Source organism: Eriocheir sinensis, chromosome 31, assembly GCF_024679095.1.
Source record: "Eriocheir sinensis breed Jianghai 21 chromosome 31, ASM2467909v1, whole genome shotgun sequence".
Lineage (NCBI taxonomy): Eukaryota > Metazoa > Arthropoda > Malacostraca > Decapoda > Varunidae > Eriocheir > Eriocheir sinensis.
In genome coordinates, this window is record NC_066539.1 from 3,705,519 (window position 1) to 3,725,719 (window position 20,201).

The following is a 20,201-nucleotide window of genomic DNA, read 5'->3' on the forward strand; positions in this document are numbered from 1 at the left end:
TCGAGCGACGCTTGAAGAGGTGCATAGTCAGGATCCCTGTTGTTGATGGGGACGCCCAAGGTGCTGTCGTCAACATATTTCCAGCGATGCGGTGTGTCCATGAGGGCGTTGTTAATGAGCACCAAGAAGCAAAGCGGACCCATTTTAGTGCCTTGCGGGACGCCACACGTCAGCTCAAGAGGAGTGGACACCGAGCCCTGGGAGCGAACTATTTGCTGGCGTGTGCTGAGGAAGTCAGTCAGCCACGATACTAAATTAGGGTGAAGCCCCAGCTCAATGGCCTTAGTAATGACAACAGTGTGGTCTACAAGGTCAAATGTTTTCCTGAAGTCGACAAAAGCAAGAGCAAGGGAGGTGTCTCGTTTGTCCAGGTGGCTGTGTATGAAATCTAAAAGCTGACCAGGCAATGAGTGGTGGAGGAGTGCTTCATGGTGGGGAGGGGGATGGTAGGTAAGCGGGGAGGGCGGTGAGATCAAGTGTGTGTGTGTGTGTGTGTGTGTGTGTGTGTGTGTGTGTGTGTGTTTAGAGAGAGAGAGAGAGAGAGAGAGAGAGAGAGAGAGAGAGAGAGAGAGAGAGAGAGAGAGAGAGAGAGAGAGAGAGAGAGAGAGAGAGAGAGAGAAGGGGGAAGACCCAATAACTGATTATTATTTACCCGAGAATTGAAATCTCCCATAAATATAAATTGAGTGTTCTCTCTCTCTCTCTCTCTCTCTCTCTCTCTCTCTCTCTCTCTCCACGCACGGCCCGTCACAGCAGATGAAAACTACAAATCGAGGTGAAATCTTCCAGTGTTTGCCTCCGAGACGCCTTGACAGGGAAGGAAAAACACCGGACGAAACAGTGTCTTCAACCAGGCCTTCCTCAAATCCTCGGACTTGCTACCCGACCCAGGGGAAACAACACGTGCCCGGCTCGGGGCTCCTAAATGCACGGAGATTATTTAGGACATTCACCTTTCGCTTGTGTTGTGTGTGCCTTGTTCCCTAAGAAGCGATTCCACCGAGGCAACATTTTGAAAACATGTTGCATGTCACATTATTGCGTAGTCCAAGTGTGTTCCAACCAGTTCAACAAATGGGAGTATGTAGTAAGTGATTGTATGGTGCGTAACAGCTGGCAACACGTTGCCCGTAAAATGTGACGCATGGATCAAGATTTTGCCTGTTGTTGCCTGTCTCCCTCCAGATGGGGAAAGGACTGTTGCAAGCAACAAGATGAAGTGATTCCGGACAAGAACGTAGAATTTACTGAAAAATATACAAAAAAAACTTGTAGCTTTATGGAGAACGCCTGGAAAAATACAAAAATAACCAGGCTAAACTACTACAAGAATTTTGATTTTGATGTGGCGGTGGTAAAAAAACATGAGCAAGAATTTGCGTACTGCCTTACGCCGTGAGCACAACAACTTAACCTTAAAGACATTTGGATATGATATATTAGACATACTTCAACAGCACCTTTTAGTGATTTAATAATTCCTTGGCAGACCTCCGACATAGTCTTCGTAACAGTCGACTCAAATTCTGAAGATATACAAGGGATGTGTAACTGTCTCCAGGAGCTAATAAGCGCAATGTCATTAAATGTCTGATATTTGGCGGTGTGGCCTCCAGGTAGTTCATGTAGCTCTTTATAATACTGGATAAACTTTGTCATGATGGTAATCAAAATGGTGATTGGTCATCGGCCAGTAACTAAAAAAAAAATTCTGAGCAATGTTACTGCTGACAGTGTCTTTTCCACCAGAGGGGCCTTTTTTATATTTATTTCCTTTTTTTTTTTACAAGCTCTTCACAACACCAAATACGCATCAGCGGCGATCATTGTGTTGACAACTGACTCAGTTTTGGTCGAATCGGCGGATAAGGTTTACTGGCATTCAACATAAAAATGAGCATTTGGAATGTGTCATAAGGAAACAATGTTGCTTTGTCGCGGGCAACATATCTCCTGGTTGGAAGCTGCATATATATATATATATATATATATATATATATATATATATATATATATATATATATATATATATATATATATATATATCTCTCTCTCTCTCTCTCTATATATATATATATATATATATATATATATATATATATATATATATACACCAATCTATCTATATACCTTTCTATCTATCTCTCTATCTACGCCATTTTTGTCTTTCCCTTTCATCAACTCCTGCTTGTTGAAAGCCAGGCACGCCGCATGGTAGCTACATGTTTCCTGTGATGCACCGGGGAAAAGAAGAATATGAAATCAATAACAGCAATAACAGAAACAACAAGAACAATAATAATAATAACAATAACAATAACAATAATAATAATAATAATAATAATAATAATAATAATAATAATAATAATAATAATAATAATAATAATAATAATAATAACATCAACAACAATAACACGAAGAAGAGACTGTATTTCCTCCGAAGTAGAGCTATCTTTCAGAGCAACACAGCAGCCATCACGAATACCTTCCCTCAAAACCTTCACGTCCTGCTCTGAAATCTCTCTTTGTGGGTAAGTTGACTGACTCTACCTGTCGCCGATTGGTGGAGAAAATAAGGAGCAGAAAGTTATGTAACAGGAACATGAAGTATACGAAAATTTTAATAGGAGAACATGTCAGCCAGAACGCATAACGTCCCACAGAACCTTTACTTCCCCCTTTGACATCTTCATCGCTGGCAAGGATAAGTGACCATTCCAGTTTCTGATTCCTGGGAGTAAGGTGGTGCAACGGGATACTGCCGCTGATTAAGGGGAGGACTACGGATGTAAAGAGATGGCGATGGAGGGAGAAGGTAGCGTTGAGGGGCAATGAGCTTGGCCTGACCAGCTGGGACGGGAGTACTACTGATGAGGGAGAAATACAGGGGTGGCAAGAGGTCCTGCCTAACAAATGTGCGGAGAATGTGATGCCAAGAGTGGCCTCGAGTGTCGCCTGACCAGTTAATGGGCCGGTAATGCAAGGGATGAATACACAGAGAGAGGAGTATGGGCGAGGAGAGGTACTGTTTAGCGAATGGGCGGAGAACGTGGCTCTCAGGGTGACCTCGAAAGTCTCCTGACCAGCTGATGGGACGGTGATTTCTATGTGACACGCGTCCTATGCACACACACGCGAGCGCCTTGTGTTATCATGTATGAAGTCCCGTGATTAGGCACCCAGCTGGCCAAACACACACACACACACACACACACACACACACACACACCGCTCACTACGCACAGCACACCATTACGACGCTGCGAGTCACAGTATTATGTAGGGACGGTATGATGGCACGGACTCAACTCTCCTTGGCTTATAATAACACAGAGCACGCGGAGAATAAACAAAGTGGATGTAAGGACAAGTCCAGGCTACGGGGAAGACTTTCTAGTTCTCAACTCTGATACTCTGGTGACAGCCTCGTGACTACTTCCAACACCAACGAACAGAGGAAATAGACCTTAGTGGCTTAGTCCGTATCAATGAAGTAAAGTTACCCCGTTAAAAAAGACAGTGACGGAGATAAACAAACGGATTGGCTGCCTCCAGAACCAAGACCAAGACGCTTCCATAAAATCCAAGAGAACGTCTGATACATGCCAGTGGTATGTATGACTTGCATACATACAGGTTGGCGCTAGTATGGTGGACTTCCTATCAACATGAGACTGTCATTCAATCGAGTCTTAAAGGAAAACCAGGCGAGGTAGTACTGACCGCTGACCCTTTTTGACACTTCTTTAGGTGGCCGAGGGCGGCGCTGCCTATATACATGGAGTCTCGCCTATTTTCCATCCTTGGTACTGACACAGAACACATTGACAATACACTGAGAACTAGGCTATGACATAAACCTGCATGCAGTGACCCAGATGACGCGAAGAAGACGCCTAGTGAATATAAGAAAACATTAGACGACGGACGCGGCAGAACACGTGAAGTGGCTCATACAAATATACCCTTTATAACCACATAAGCGGCCCGGCTTTGCACCTTCTATACCCTAGATGCTAGACAGTGACACCACTACATGTAAAAAGGTCCAACAGAACTTCGCCTTTAGACTTCCTTGCAGAGACTTTACAGCAGTCCTGCCAGTGTTAAAACAAACAGAAGAAGGGCGTACGATACAGCAGGTAGGCCACGGGCAGTAAATGCAGCAGGACATTGGATACAGCAGAAAGATGAAGGAAGACAACACGGAGCGCGGTACAGCATGGGGGCTGGCAGTGGGTGACTATCAGATGGGTGAAAGGAACAGCAAGCTGGTAGGTAGATAAAGTGCAGTTATAGCAGCAGGAACAAAAGGGTATATGCAGCTGGCAAACAAGACGTAGGAACAAAACCAGCAACAGAAACATGGGCGCGGCGTCCTGGAGAACCTGGCTTCAAGTCCTGCCCGCTGCTACAAGCTGGCAATTTTAAGTCATCACTGAGTGGTCTAAGATTACCCACATGCTGTCCTGATGACCACCTATCAACCCGGAATCTAGCAAAACTCTCTAATTAGGACTGAGTGGAGCTCCGGGGGGCAGCATGAGCCAAGCAAGAATGGCACCACTATAAAACACTCGGGGTCGACCAATAGGCACCTTCAAGAAACCCTAACTGTGCTACAGGCCAAAAACGTAATAAAAAAGCAGAAGTATAGCAGGAGACGATATACAGCAGAGTGGAAACGGGCAGCAGGTAAGCAGTCTATACTCACTCTTGGCTACCTACTGAGGGCCGGCGTCGAGAATGGCGGGATACAGGGACATCATAGTAGCGGACGGCCCTCACCCCGGGAAGGCGCCGTGGGATAATAGTGACTTCGGTGACTTTGGAAGCGACCCTCGGACTGCTGGCCATGACACATACACGCACACTCACGCACTCACACGCCAGCACGCCCAAGACAACACTACACTGCCCACTGACGCTGAGTGTGTGAGTGTGTGTGTGTGTGTGTGTGTGTGTGAACCGAACGTGGTCAGGCTGGTTTTAGGTTCCCACAGAAGGGGTTGTCTGTCACCATGTCCTTCTCTGCCTCCTCCTCCTCCACCTCTTCCTCCTCCTCCTCCTTGTTCTTTTACCTCTTCTTCAAATCCTGATTGCCCTCGTTCTTCTTCTTCTTTCCTTCTCCTCATCTCTCCTCTTCTCGTATCCATCTCCCTGTTTTCTTCGTTGTTCTCCATTCTTCACTTCTTAATTCGGATAAAATTTTCTTTCACCTCCTCCTCCTCTTCTTCTTCCTCCTCCTCCTACTATTCTTGCTTTATCTCTTCCTCCTTCCCCTCCTCCACGAGTCCAAGGTAAATCTCTGTGGTGTTTAAAATATATGTGAATAAGTGTCTTCTGAAGGAGGAGGAGGAGGAGGAGGAGGAGGAGGAGGAGGAAGAGTAGGTGAGTGATTGAGTAAATTAATAAATGAGTGAACGAGTATATACGTGTGTGTGTGTGTGTGTGTGTGTGTGTGTGTGGTCAATGGCGGTGAGTGTCACGTTACAAATCCACCGCTTTTTATTCTCTCTCTCTCTCTCTTAATCTATCTATCTATATATCTATCAGCTTATCTATTTGTCTGTCTGAACAGAAGGAGAGAAAATAACGAAAACTAAAAGAAGAAGAAGAAGAAGAAGAAGAAGAAGAAGAAGAAGAAACGAAAAAGAAGAAAAGAAAAAGAAGCAGAAGCGGATGAAGAAAAAGAAGAAAAAAAATGAAGAAAAAAGGAATAAAAAAGAAGAAAAAAAAGAAAAAAAAAAAAAAGGTTTCGTGAGAGGGTTCCCAGGGTTCCCTTTCTCATCATCATCATCATCATTATCCTCGCTACCCTTCTATACAGTGTTAACTCATCTTCCTCCTGCTAGCCTGCTTTCTCTCTCTCTCTCTCTCTCTCTCTCTCTCTCTCTCTCTCTCTCTCTCTCTCTCTCTCTCTCTCTCTCTCTCTCTCTCTCTCTCTCTCTCTCTTATCTATCTCTATACATATGTTCCTCAGTAGATGATGAGAGAGAGAGAGAGAGAGAGAGAGAGAGCACGGACAGTACCCGGCTAGCACATGACACAAGGTAATCACGTGGTGCCCCATTACCCATGCGCTCTCGCTCTCTCTCTCTCTCTCTCTCTCTCTCTCTCTCTCTCTCTCTCAATCCATCTATAGTATCATCCCTTCTCTCATGACTATAAAACTTGATCGGTCTGTCTCGGTCTTCGTCTATCATCTCTCTCTCTCTCTCTCTCTCTCTCTCTCTCTCTCTCTCTCTCTCTCTCTCTCTCTCTCTCTCTCTCTCTCTCTCTCTCTCTCTCTCTCTCTCTCTCTCTCTCTCTTAATCTATTAATTTCTCTATATCTCTATCTTCCTATATCTCATTGTGGTGGCTGGGATAAGTGTCTTTGGGGAACGGGTGCAGGAACAGCTTCAAATGATTAACCTTTAGCTTTATAATTCATTGTTTGTATGTTAATAAATATACTTTCGCGGATGTCACCCTTTAGATTAACACCAAAAATCGGCAAGTGTTTCTAAGCGGTAAATTACGGAAGCTCTGATGACACCACTAGGAAAACCGCTTCGGGCTTTTCTGCGGTGACACAAAATGATAACCCAATGCAGTAATTTTTCTCGGATGTCGGTCTAATTATGGAGAGCAGGCATCGAACACTGTCCTTAACGTGGCAATGGTAATGGTAATGATGACTGTAATGGTAGCGGGGATGCTATGACCTAAAAGCCATGACCCAACGAAGCTAGCTCATACCACGACCATGATCCACTGTAAGGCCATGATAGGCACACTTTCTTTAAGGCTCTCCCTCACATGACGCCCGGAGCTTACCACCACCACCACCACCTCCCATCCTTCAGTCCACACCATTATACATACACAGTGCAGGTCAGACTCAAGGGCGCGATATGGACGTAATACTAGTGTGAAAGGGTGATGGAGGGGGGAGAGGGGGTAGAGGAAGTGTGTGTGTGTGTCTCTCTCTCTCTCTCTCTCTCTCTCTCTCTCTCTCTCTCTCTCTCTCTCTCACTCACTCAAAGGAGCCGCTGCGAGTCGGGTCACACGCCTGAAGAATACGCACACACGCACATACACGAACACACAGACCTTCACTTTCCCTCACACACACACACACACACACACACACACACACACACACACACACACACACTATGGTAGCAATCTCTATGTGTCTGACCATCAATTACTGGGTTTTTTTTCGTGACCAACTAAATTTTCTTCATTATCGTATGGAAAAAATAAAGTTTTTTTGCACCCCTTAATTGCTTTTCTATATTCCCTTACGTTCCTTCAACTTCCACTCATGCTCTAAGTACTGAAGAAAATAATACACAAAGCTCCTCCATGTAGACTCGAGTGGAGAGAGTAATGGGAAGAGTCTAGTTTTCCCTCCATGAGTGTGTATTGATATTTGGGTGGGGAGGGGCAGGGGCAGGATAAGACGTAATAAGTACATGCTCTTTAAATGTTTATGATGGGAAAAAAAAGACGTGACGGGGAAAAGAACGAGGAAAATGCTTGCGAGGAGGAAACGACCCAGAAAATCCTTACAATGAGGACAAGAGAGGAATATTTGTGCTGGTGAAATGAAAAAAATGCGAGCGATGGGAAGAGCGATAGACACCTCTTAAAAGATGCGAAGAAGTGGAAAACGTGGAATGGGAGTGTGGAAATGTGTGAGGTTATGTGGAAGAGTGGACTGGTAAAAGGAGGAAATGTGGAAATGCTGAGGAAGTGGAAGAAGGTGATTTGGATAAGGGAGAAGAGTAGTGGGCTTTTTTTTCACATTTGTTGCTTTTTTTTATGGAACGAAAAGTAGTGGATTAAGGACAGAAATAGTCAACAGTAGTATGGAATTTGCTTGTATAACCGGAGTTGGCGTTTACGGACTATGCAGGTAACAGGCCTCGAATCAGTCTCACGGAGCAATTTCTGTGATACCCCATGAATCTACATAGGCACACATTCCCAGTGGCATCAGTCCGCCTCTTCAAGTCACAAATTAAGTCTCTATGTTTCACAGCCAAAGAATAAAACAGGGAGCAAAAGCGACTTGAGGGTCCGGATCTTCGTCCTTCTACACAGGTGTCGACAACACCATATACTCGTTCTGAGCGAGTCCATAACACCGTAGGCCAGGCCAGTCCGCCGTGAGATTTCTTGACGAGACCCACTCTGTCTTTCTGCTCTGCACTAATAAGGTATGTAAAATTTTCCAAGATATCAATGTCCTTGCCACTCGCACAGCATGAAAAGAACAGAAAGAAATCAAAACAAAGCCACATGAGTTGAATAAAAATCGGTTGGAACATGTAAGAGAAATGCAAAAAGATGAAATCCATACCATAAGATCAGAAATTCATAAGTAAAACAAAAGAAAAGATGCCTTTCACTATTACTTAACCATAGAAGATACCACTGTTTCAACATCTTCTGATTTATCCACCAGCTTCCCAAATAGTCTTATGTAACAACGTATAAGATTAACTTCGACGGTTCTCTCCCCGTCATGAACATTCTCCGCGTGTCCCGCCCACCCTCCACCAACCAGCCACCTCTATTGCTAGCCTACAAGTCAGCCGGACCCCTACTTGCATTACGTATTCTGTCCCTTCCCGGAGCAGGCCAAAGACACCGGGACGAAGAGAAAGGGTGCGAAAATTTGTATATGCATGTGTTTGTGTAGATATTCTGGAGACGATGATGGAAAAGATGTGGAAATGGAAAATACCCTTCATGCGTCGAACTGATGACAGATGGACAGCCGAAGTATCAGAGCGACAACCTAAGAATTATAGAAATCGAGGCAGACATAGAAACAGGTATTTAGATGAAAGTAAGTCAGGATGAAGTACACGAACATCAGACAGAGAATCAAGTGGAGAGATGAAATTAGAACGTTTACCGAGGCAGGATTGAATACGCTAACATCAGACTGATAACCAGGTATAGATATGATATTAACACGTTTGCCGAGGCAGGATACAGAACACTAACAACAGAAAAGGAATCAGGTGCAGAAATGAAATTAAAACCTTTACCGGAGTAGGATGGAGTACACTAACATCAGACCCAGATGGAGATATGAAATTAGAACCTTTACCGGAGTAGGATGGAGTACACTACCATCAGACAAAGAACCAGGTGGAGAAATGAAATTAAAACCTTTACCGGAGTAGGATGGAGTACACTAACATCACACCCAGATGGAGATATGAAATTAGAATCTTTATCGGAGCAGAATGGAGTACACTAACATCAGACAAAGAACCAGGTGGAGAGATGGAATTACAACCTTTACCGGAGTAGAATGGAATACACTAACAACAGACAAAGACCCAGATAGAGATATGAAATTAGAATCTTTACTGGAGCAAGATGGAGAGAACTAACATCAACAGAGGACCAGATATAGAGATGAAATTAGAATCTTTACTGGAGCAGGATGGAGAGACTAACATTAACAGAGGACCAGGTACAGAGATGAAATTAGAACCTTTGCCAGAATAGGATGGAGGACTGTAACATCAAACAGAGAAACAGGTGGAGAGATAAAATTAAAACCTTTCCCGGAGTAGGAATGAGCTCACAAAGGAGGAAGGTAAGAATAATCAAAATAACTATCTCCTCTCTTCCGCACAGTTCGCTTAAAGATAAACATAATCTTAAATTTATACTTTTAACTTATTCGTATTTCCATTTCTTTATCTTTTTCCTTATGAGAAGAGGCGTCACTTAGTCCTTTCTCTCTTTCTCTCTTATTTCTATACTAGCTTATTTTACTTTGCTTTCTCCCTCGTTTCTTTCTTTCTTTCATTCTTTATAATTTCTTTCATTTTCTCTTATCATAATTTTCAATCCCTTTCCTTTTCTCTCTATTTCTTTATATCCTTCCTCATTGCTGCCCTGTTGCCACTTCCCTTCCTTCCTCTCTCCCTCTTTCCCTCCCTCCCTCTCTCCCTCCTTCCCTCCCTCCCTCTCTTCCTCCGTCACTGATGTTTTGATACCCTCTTCTTCCCTCCCTTACATGTTGATATACCAAAGCTCCCTCCCTGCTTTTCTCCCTCTCTCCTTCCCTCCTTCTCCCCCTCCCTCCTCCTGTCTTGTTTTGATGTAAATTCCTTCCCTCAGTCATGTCTTTCTTTGCTGTTATATTCATCTCTCTCTCTCTCTCTCTCTCTCTCTCTCTCTCTCTCTCTCTCTCTCTCTCTCTCTCTTTATCCCATTCTACATCCCTGAATCCCTTCCATACTTTTCGCTTTCCTAACCCTCAAACCCTTTCTTTTCTTCTCCCTTTCTTCCTTCTTCCCCTCCTGCATCACTACAATCTCTCCCTTTCTTTCTCTCCTTCCCTTGTCTTTCCTTCCATTCCACTCCCTTCCTTTCTCTCGGTTTGTCTTTTCCTCTATTCCTCTATTTCCTTTTCCTTTTCTTTAACCTTGGCCGACACAATGATAGGTCCTCCCCTTGTTTCTTTCTTTACCTCCCTTTTTTCTCTCCTCCTCCCTCTCTATATTCCAGTAATCTCTCCCTCAATCCCTACATTCCTTTACCTATCCTCCACTTTCATCTCTTTGTTTCTCTTTCCCTTTCCTTCCTCCTTCCTCTCTATATTCTTCTCTCCCTCCTTAAATTCATCTCTCCCTACCTCTTTTATTCCCTTATTTTCCTTCTCTCCCCTCCTCTTTCCATCCTTTCTTTCCTTCCTTCCATTCTTCTCCCCTCTCCTTCTCTCATCATCTCTTTCCCTTTCCTCTATTCCTTCCTTCTCCCTTATCTCCCCTTTTCGTGTCTTCTCGCTACCATCCCTCCTTTTAACCTTCATCTCCATTCTCATCTACTTTTCTCCATTCCTTTCTCTCTCGTTTCATCATTTCCTTCCTCTATTTTTCCTCCTGCTATTTCCCTTTCTCCCTTCGATTATCCTCGCTATCCTTTCTCCTTTATCCATCAAACTCCATCCTCACCTTCTTCTCTCCATCCCTTCCTTTCTCCTATCATTTTCTTCCTCTAATCTTCCTCCCGCTCCTTCCCTTTCTCCCTTCATCTTGTTCCTTCTTCGATCATTTCCGCTATCCTTCCTCCTTTATCCCTAAGTCTCCATCCTCACCTACTTCTCTCCATCCCTTCCTCTCTCCTATCATCCTTTCCTTCCTCTATTCTCCCTCCCGCTCCTTCCCTTTCTCCCTTCATCTTGTCCTTTCTTCGATCACTTTCGCTACCCTTCCTCCTTTATCCCTTTGTCTCCATCCTCACCTACTTCTCTCCATCTCTTCATCTCTCCTTTCACCATTTTCTTCCTCTATTCTTCCACCCGCCCCTTACCTTACTCCCTCCCTCCCTCCCGCTCCCTCCCTCCTTCCCTCTCGGCTTGACGCAACACCCCCCTCGTCTTGCATCTCCCTCACGCCCCGCAGTGAACAACAAATACAAGCACCGAGACCACAAAGTAATAGAACGTTTCGAGCTGAGGGCGCGGACTGCATAAAAAGAACAATAAGAGAAGGATAACATTATGTAAGGAGTGCTTCGTTATATATAGTGTGTGTGTGTGTGTGTGTGTGTGTGTGTGTGTGTGTTCTGGTTGGACTGAATTACTAATGAATTAATTATGTGTTACGCTCCATGCAACAAGCGAAGAGAAAATGATGACGATGAATAACAAACACAACCACAACAACAACAACAACAACAACAACAACAACAACAACAACAACAACAAAAACAACAAAAACAACAATAATAATAATAATAATAATAATAATAATAATAATAATAATAATAATATAATGATAATAAAAGTAACAAGATGATGATGATAATGATGATAAAGAAGAGGAGGAAGATGATGATGAAGAAAAGAAAGAGCAAAAAAACAACAGAACCAGCAATAATGACTACTGCTGTACTACTACCGCTACTATTACTACTAATTAAACCTTCTGCTACTAATGCTGCTGCTGCTAATGCTACTACTGCTTCTGCTTCTGCTACTACTACTACTACACCTACAACTACTTACTACTACTATTACTTACTACTATTACTACTACTACTTTTAATACTACTACTTTCTACTCCTCCTCCTCCCCCTTGTACTACTACAACTACTACTACTACTACTTTCTATTACTACTACTACTACTACTACTACTACTACTACTACTACTACTACTACTACTACTACTACTGCAATATAACACTCCATCGAAGTATAAGTAATGAGAGTAGAAGGAATCTAATAATCTTTTGGAGAGACTGGAATCTACTTCGCTGGTTGTTTAATTGATATGATAATTAATACTCAAGGAAAACAAATAAAAGTTAGTTAAGTAAAATAATAGATAAATAAATAAAAAATATATATAATGATGTTTACTATAAGCGTGATAAGAACATAATTGAAAAAAGAAACTGGTCAATTAAAAGAAACAGACAGATAGATAGATAGATAGACATAAATACAGACAGATTACACTTAACTTTTTCACAAAGACGAGGAAGTCTCTCTCTCTCTCTCTCTCTCTCTCTCTCTCTCTCTCTCTCTCTCTCTCTCTCTCTCTCTCTCTCTCTCTCTCTCTCTCTCTCTCTCTGTTAAAATGTCTGTCTTATCCGATAGCGAGGCCGCACATGCATACTGCCGCGCCTTGACTGGCAAGCAAAGTCGGGGGCATACACATTAGCCGCACGTGGCCTTGGTACTCATCTCCGTCACATTGGCCCTTGAGCCTGTGTTGGGTGAGAAGCGATTACCCCGGGGCACATGGCAGGGGCAACATCCGGGTTACAACAATTTACCTCCACCGGGCTTTCCCAGGTAACCATTTGTCGCCAATTCCGCCAATGCCCTTGCCGGGATTTGTATTCAGGCCCGCAGACTCGTAGCTAGGCAGGAGCCGACAAGGAAAACACCCTTAAAACAAACTTAACCCTCGTTACATATGATTCAACCTCTTTAAAGGACTTCCACTCTTCTTCAAAAGCATACAGTCTCCTTAAACGAACGAAAATGGCAAAAAATGTGTGATGGCGTCCCGCAAACTATTGTCCCTTGCGCACTCCGTTGGCCTGCGAACACACACACACACACACACACGTGCACGCACTCACCTCTCCACGTCGGTGAGTCCCTTCTCCTCCTGCTGGTAGTGCGATACCCTCCTGACGGGGTTCTCCTCCTCCCCATCCTCCTCTTCCTCCTCCTCCCGCTCCAGCGAGTCCTCTCGCATGCACCGCTCCTCCAGCTCCTGGCCCAGCTTGAGGTAGTGTTCGTGGCCATACGTGTTGTGGCGCCGCAGAGGCTCGTGTCGGCGTGGGCGTGCCGGGCTGCGCTGCGATTGTGAACGGTGGTGATGGTGATGGTGGTGGTGGTGGGCGCGGCCGTGCCCGTGGCCGTCAGGGGAGTCGTGGCGGCGGTGGCCGTGGTGGTGGTGGCTGTGGTCAGACTCACTCAGCTGGCGGTGAAGCTTTTCCTGCACGTTGCGGCGGCTGTTGCGGTAAAGGTGTTGGTGCATGATGTAGTGGCGGTGACTCTCCTCCCGCACGCTGGGCGGCCCCTGGGTTGTCCTGGACTGGCCACTGGGGGTGCGGGAGTGTCTGCCGCTGACGTCGTCACGTACTGACCTGCACGACTTTGTAGAGGGGCTGCGTGACAGTCCCAGGAAGGAGCTGCTGAAGATCTTCCGTAGCAGGCCGGGGCTGTCTTCTACGGCCAGTGTTGCTTGCCGCGGCGTCTTGTCGCCACCGCCTCCGGTGAAGGACGTCTCCTTGACCTGAACATTCCCAGGGGCGTCTGCAGGACCGACACTTGGGCGGCCGCGCGAAGTGCTGCGCTTCCTGAGAGTGGACGAGGCGTGGACGTGGGTGTGGGCCGGCGCCGCGGTGAAGCTGTGGGCGTGGCACAGTCCATGCCCGGGCGGCGTAAAAAAATCGGGGTTTGAATTACTGCGTGCCAGCAGCGTGGCCTGGGCGGAAGACGAGGCAGGTGTGTCGGTGGTAAGTGCGCGGGGAGGGGCGCCAACCGAGGCGCGGCCGCGTGGCCTGGGAGGGGCCCTTGCGGGCGGCACGAAGCCTGCCACAGGGCTGCCCTCAGCCTCGTCAGCCACGAACCCAAGATTGTCGCAGCCTTTGATGCCCGCCTCTCCCGTCGGCGGCACCTCGTCCTCCGTCTCGTCCTGCACATAGAAGAACACGTTGTTGTTGCTGCCGTTGCTCTTGAAGTCGGTCACTGAACCTTCCTGCTGTTGCAGGCTAGGGCACGGCGAGGCGCCCTGGCCCGGTCCCAGGCTGGCCCACGGCTCCTTCGCCGCCGCAAGCGCCTCCTCCATGTTAAGGGTGACGCACGGGCGCTTCCTCACTCTGCGGGGCGGAGTAGGTTCTCCCTCCCCCCCCGGATCCTGAGCCAAGCTGGTGGCGGCCTTCTGTTCCAAGCTGTAGGCCGAGGCGTAGGACGGCGGCGGCCCAGGCAATGAGCGGCGCTGTGATGGCTGCCTGCCGCCCACCACCAGGGAGTCGTAGGGCGGGGGCGGGTCAGGCTCTGGGCTGTGGCTGCGGCTGCGCCGATCCCCTGCTGTGGCTGGGGAGGGCGGCGCCAGACCATGCGTGGTGCCCGGCGCGGCGGCGAACCCGTCTACGCCCTGCTGTGTGTCGTCGCGTGACTCACCCTCGTGGGAGCCGTCCACAAGAGGCGAATTCGGCCCAGAGGTATTGGGAAGGCCGCCGGGGCCCGTGTGGCTCTCCATGGCGGGGTCTGCTGCTCCTCACCAGCCGGGGCGGGTCTGGCAGAGAGCCGTGTTTGGCGTGCGGCTTATGCACAGGCGTAGGTGGTGGGGCGTTGGGGACGCTTGTCGGAGGCGTACGGCACTGTGTAGGGGCTGCAGGTGCTGGGGTGCGGGGGGAGGCGCGGGAGGAGGAGGCGAGGGTGTAGACGTGGTGCGTCACCTGAGGCTGCCACGCGTCAACTCACCTGCAAAGGACAACAGACCACATGAACTAAATCAGCCACGCGTAATGACGGTGGCGTGCTGGCTATAGCAGCAGCAGCAGCATTAGTAGTAGTAGTGGTAATAGTATTAGTATTAGTATTAGTAGTGGTAGTAGTAAAAGTATTAGTAGTATTAACCGTAATGGTAACTGAAACATTGGTATACACAAAACACACGAGAGGGGATACAGCCAGCGAAATGACACACAACTTGGCAAAAATGAAAATAAAATAAATCCATACATTTCCTTATTCGCCGGCAATACTTCCTGATTTCTCTGGCCTTGACTTCATATAGCCATCGACCTGGACGTTACCTATCAAGGCGAGCACAATAATGATGATAATAACAACAATAGTAATAACCTTCCAAATCTATACACAGGAAGGAAGGACGAAGCCACTTCCGACACCAATTATAGCATGGAGATAAGGCGAGCGTAATGATTATAGCCTGATAATCCACGAAATCAAAAGGCGAGGCCAGTTCCGAGACTAGCCAACTATAGCAAGAAGTTGGGAGTCCCTAACATTCTTACCTCTACACAAGACGAACGGAAGGGCAAGGCAAATACACGCAGTTCCAGGACTTCTTATCATAGAGGACGGAAGACTATGTTACACCCCTCCCTTCATGTTTAGTAATCAAGCTCTTATTGACTCATTATGTTGTTAACTCTCCATTGGTACACGCAGCACGGAGGGTCGTTATTGAAACCCATGAAGCCCACTCATTCCCGTGACGGCTAACTGCTCGATCCATAATAAGAATTCAGGTGCAAATGAAGGCACGGAGGGAGGATAACATTAATAACGATGAAAGGAACAAACGCTCAGGGCAGAAAATACCCACCCTAACGAGATCTTGTACTTGGTTATATTGCACCTGACGTATTAGATGAGGGAAAGCAATGGGGTTTGTGGATGGAGAGAGAGAGAGAGGTCGGTGCCAACCAGATTAATTTCGTACGGGGTGGACAGAAGGGTGTGCGATGGTGATCTTTTTGGCCGCTTCTTCTCTATTTGCTTTCATATGAGACGTGAGGAGTGAGCTTTTATGTTTTCTTTTATTTTTGCACTTGAGCTGTTTCCTCTTCCGTTAAAAATAATATTAGTGCTTATGAAAAAAAATCACAAAACCTGACGTCTTCGATAAGGGCAAGGACTGTAATTCGTGGATAAAGAGGGAGTTGCAATTCGCTTTCAGAGGCCAGACCAGATATTTCGTAATAGCTGGACGGGTGGGTGTGCGATATTGAACGCGTAGTAAACTTGTGAGAAAAAAATATATATAGATCCTGACGTCTTCGATAAGGGCAAGGACTGGCGTTCGTGGATATAGAGGGAGTTGCTATGCGCTTTCAGAGGCGAAAACTATTCAGTCAGATTTCTTGAGGAGCTCGATGGATGGGTGTGTAATATTGGACGTGTAGTGATCCTTGTGAAAAATAGAACATAATCATAGAACTAGTTTGTCTAGTCTGTCTGTCTGTGGTCGCTTTCAAAGGCCAGAGCTATTCAACAAGAGATTTCGCAAGGGCCGGAAGGATGGGTGTGCGATATTGGACGCAGAGTAATCCTTGTGAAATAAAAAAATATAGACATAGATGTGGAATCGATTCTTTGTCTCTATCGGTTAATCTTTCAGTGGAAAGGGCTCCTAAATATAGACGTAAGCTAAGGAATTATATGGCTGTCTATGTACACAACGAGAAGGTTGTTACTAGATTAGAAGAAGCAATATGAAGAAAAGAAATATTAGATAATAAAAAGGGTCATTTGAATAATGGTAATACTGATGATGATGATGACGAGTAATTTATAGGTAACTGAACTCAATATACGAAACAAGAAGATAATTAGATGAAAAAAGGTTCGTATGAAGAATGGTAATGCTGATGATGATGCCGAGGAAATTATAAATGATAACAACTCGAATAACGAAACATAAGGATGACTGACTGATAAAAGGGGTTCGTAAGAATAAAACATAATTATGATGATGATGAAAAGCAAATAACACGTGACTGAGCTCAAATTACAACCAAAAAGGGATGACTTTTTTTTTTTTACAGCACAGAGAGCAACTCAAGGGCAACAAAAAGAAAATGTAGAAAAAAAGCCCGTTAACTGTTGCTCCCATATAGCGAAAAGTACAGAGTGGCCAAAAGAAAGGTTAATTTCGGATGGAGAGGTGTCTTGATACACTCTTCTTGAAAGAGGTCAAGTCATAGGCAGGAGGAAATACAGACGAAAGAAGGCTGTTCCAGAGTTTACCATGCAGTGAAGGGGATGAAAGAATGGAGATGTTGGTTAACTCTTGCGTAAGGGGTTTGGACAGTATAGGGATGAGCATGAGTAGAAAGTCTGTGTGCAGCGGGGACGCGGGAGGCGGGGGGGCATGCAGTTAGCAAGTTCAGAAGAGCAGTCAGCATGAAAATATCGATAGAAGATAGAAAGAGATGCAACATGGCGGCGGAATTTAAGAGGTAGAAAGTTGTCAGTAAGAGGAGGGGAGCTGATGAGTGTGGTGTGAAAAGTAAGAGGATTTGTCTTTAGAGAGCATGCTGAACTACTTTCTGGTGTAGATGAGACAATAGGGAACGGAAAGTGAGGACACGGGAGGGGTCTTTGGAGGGCTTGCAGCACCCTCGTCGCTTCCCGTATACACCACACCGGGAGTGGTTTGCGCCCGTTTCGGTAGGTGTCTCCTTAACTACTCCCTGATTAAATGCAAAATGACGACACTAATAGAGATAAAAGATAAATACTGGCTAAATGAACTCAAATTACGGACAGGAGATTAATTTGGTTCATAAGGGAATTAATTACGACGGGTAGATAATGAATAATTGAACTCAAATGACGAAGCAAAGAACAATTAAGCCATGATTAGTAACGTGACCAGGGATGATTGCGACAACGTGCTTAATCAATCTCTCTCTCTCTCTCTCTCTCTCTCTCTCTCTCTCTCTCTCTCTCTCTCTCTCTCTCTCTCTCTCTCTCTCTCTCTGTATTATTATTATTATTATTATTATTATTATTATTATTATTATTATTATTATTATTATCACTATTATTATTTCACTTGATGCACGAAAAAGTGAGAGATGTGAGGGGAAGGGGAGAGGTAAGAGGGAGAGGGGAGGGAGAGAGATGAGGGTGAGGGGAGATGAGACGGGAAGAACAGAGGAGAGGAGGAACAGGTTTGAGGGGAGGAAAAATTGTTATAAGGAGGAGAAGGATTTTGTGAGGTGAAAGGAGGAGGAGGAGGAGGAGGTGAGAAGAGAGAGGAGGGATAAATTTGAGAGGAGGAGGAGGAGGAGAGAAGAGAGACAAGAGGGACAATTATGAGAGGAGGAGGAGAGAACAGAGGGAGAGAAGGAACAAATATGAGTAGAGAAGGAGGAGAAGGGAGAAGAGTGAGAGGAGAGGAGAGAAGGAGAGGGGGGACTGTATCATGGAGGGGAGAGGAACAGATGAGAGGAGAGGGAACAGAGGGGGAGGGAGAGAGGGAGAACAGGTGCCAAGATAGAGGGGCCAATGTAGGTAGGGGTCAGTTCTATCCCTCCCTCCCTCTCTCCCTCCCTCCCTCTCTCCCTCACAAAGAATCAGGCAAGTGCCGTTTCCTCTTCAACCTACATTAATGACCTCCTCCTCCTCCTCCTCCTCCTCCTCCTCCTCCTCTTCCTTTGCACATACCACTCCACATTCACAGTATCCTCCCCGCCTTATTTTTCCTCCCTCTCCTCCTCCTCCTCCTCCTCCTCCTCGTTTTCCTCTTCTTCCCTTTGCATTTCTCCAAACCTTCTTCATTCTCCTCCTTTACCTCCCTCCTTCTTTACTTTATGTTCTCTTTACCTCCATTCATCCTCATCGCCTGTTTTCCTTCTCTTTATTCTCCATGTTCTCAACTATGTTTGTGTTTACCCCTCTCCTTCTTCATATCTCAAATAATGTCATTTTTTTGTATTTCTTTTATTCTATCTATCTATCTATCTATCTGTGCATCTATATCTATCATCAACATGTATTAGTCTATCTACAAACACGAGACTTTTCTGGCGCATCCGTGACTGAATCGATCAAGCATATATTGATTGGCGCATTGAGTGACTGACGGCCTGACTGACGGACTGACGGGTTCATTGAAGGCGAGAGTGAGTGAGTGATTTACTGATTGGCTGACTGACTGACGGACTAACTGTGGGAATAACTGCGGGACTAACTGTGTTGATTCACTGACTGACTGATTGACTGACAGTTTGTATTATGAACATACCGCGCTGAAAAGCCCCCAACAACAACACACACACACACACACACACACACACACACACACACACACACACACACACACAAGGCCACGTGACATAACGTAATAACTCAGGACAGCCGAGTAGGGCGTTAGGGGTGAGTTTGGCCTGACATTGTGTGTGATGATGATGATTTTTTTTTTTTACAACAAAGGAGGCAGCTCAAGGGCACACAAAAAAAGAAAACAATAATAAAAAAAAGCCCGCTACTCGCTGCTCCTAAAAAAGAAACAAAAGAGGTGGCCGAAAGTAAGGTCAAATACGAAAGGAGAGATGTCCTGATACCCTCCTCTTGAAAGAGTTCAAGTCGTAGGCAGGAGGAAATACAGATGAAGGAAGATTGTTCCAGAGTTTACCAGCGTGAGGGATGAAAGAGTGAAGATGCTGGTTAACTCTTGCATAAGGGGTTTGGACAGTATAGGGATGAGCATGAGTAGAAAGTCGAGTGCAGCGGGGCCGCGGGAGGGGGGGAGGCATGCAGTTAGCAAGTTCAGAAGAGCAGCCAGCGTGGAAATATCGATAGAAGATAGAAAGAGAGGCAACATTGCGGCGGAATTTAAGAGGTAGAAGACTATCAGTATGAGGACGAGAGCTGATGAGACGAAGAGCCTTAGCCTCCACTCTGTCCAGAAGAGCTGTGTGAGTGGAGCCCCCCCACACATGAGATGCATACTCCATACGAGGGCGGACAAGGCCCCTGTATATGGACAGCAACTGTGCGGGGGAGAAGAACTGGCGAAGATGGTACAGAACCCCCAGCCTCGACGAAGCTGATTTAGTAAGAGATGAGATATGAAGTTTCCAGTTGAGATTTTGAGTTAAGGATAGACCGAGGATGTTTTGTGTTGAGGAAGGTGATAGCTGGATGTTGTCAAAGAATAGGGGATAGTT

The 20,201-nt window shown here is 45.8% G+C and overlaps 1 protein-coding gene across 7 annotated transcripts in view; it reads right to left on the minus strand.

The window, feature by feature from the left end:
• The window catches only part of LOC127005808 (uncharacterized), a 105,276-nt gene that overhangs the window by 55,247 nt on the left and 29,828 nt on the right, over positions 1-20,201 (minus strand). For all 7 annotated transcript variants that reach the window (XM_050874936.1, XM_050874935.1, XM_050874934.1 and 4 more), the window contains exon 2: positions 13,122-14,976. In XM_050874936.1, coding sequence (XP_050730893.1) covers positions 13,122-14,752 — 1,631 coding nt within the window. In that variant the 5' untranslated portion in view covers positions 14,753-14,976. The remainder of the gene's footprint in view (positions 1-13,121; positions 14,977-20,201) is intronic.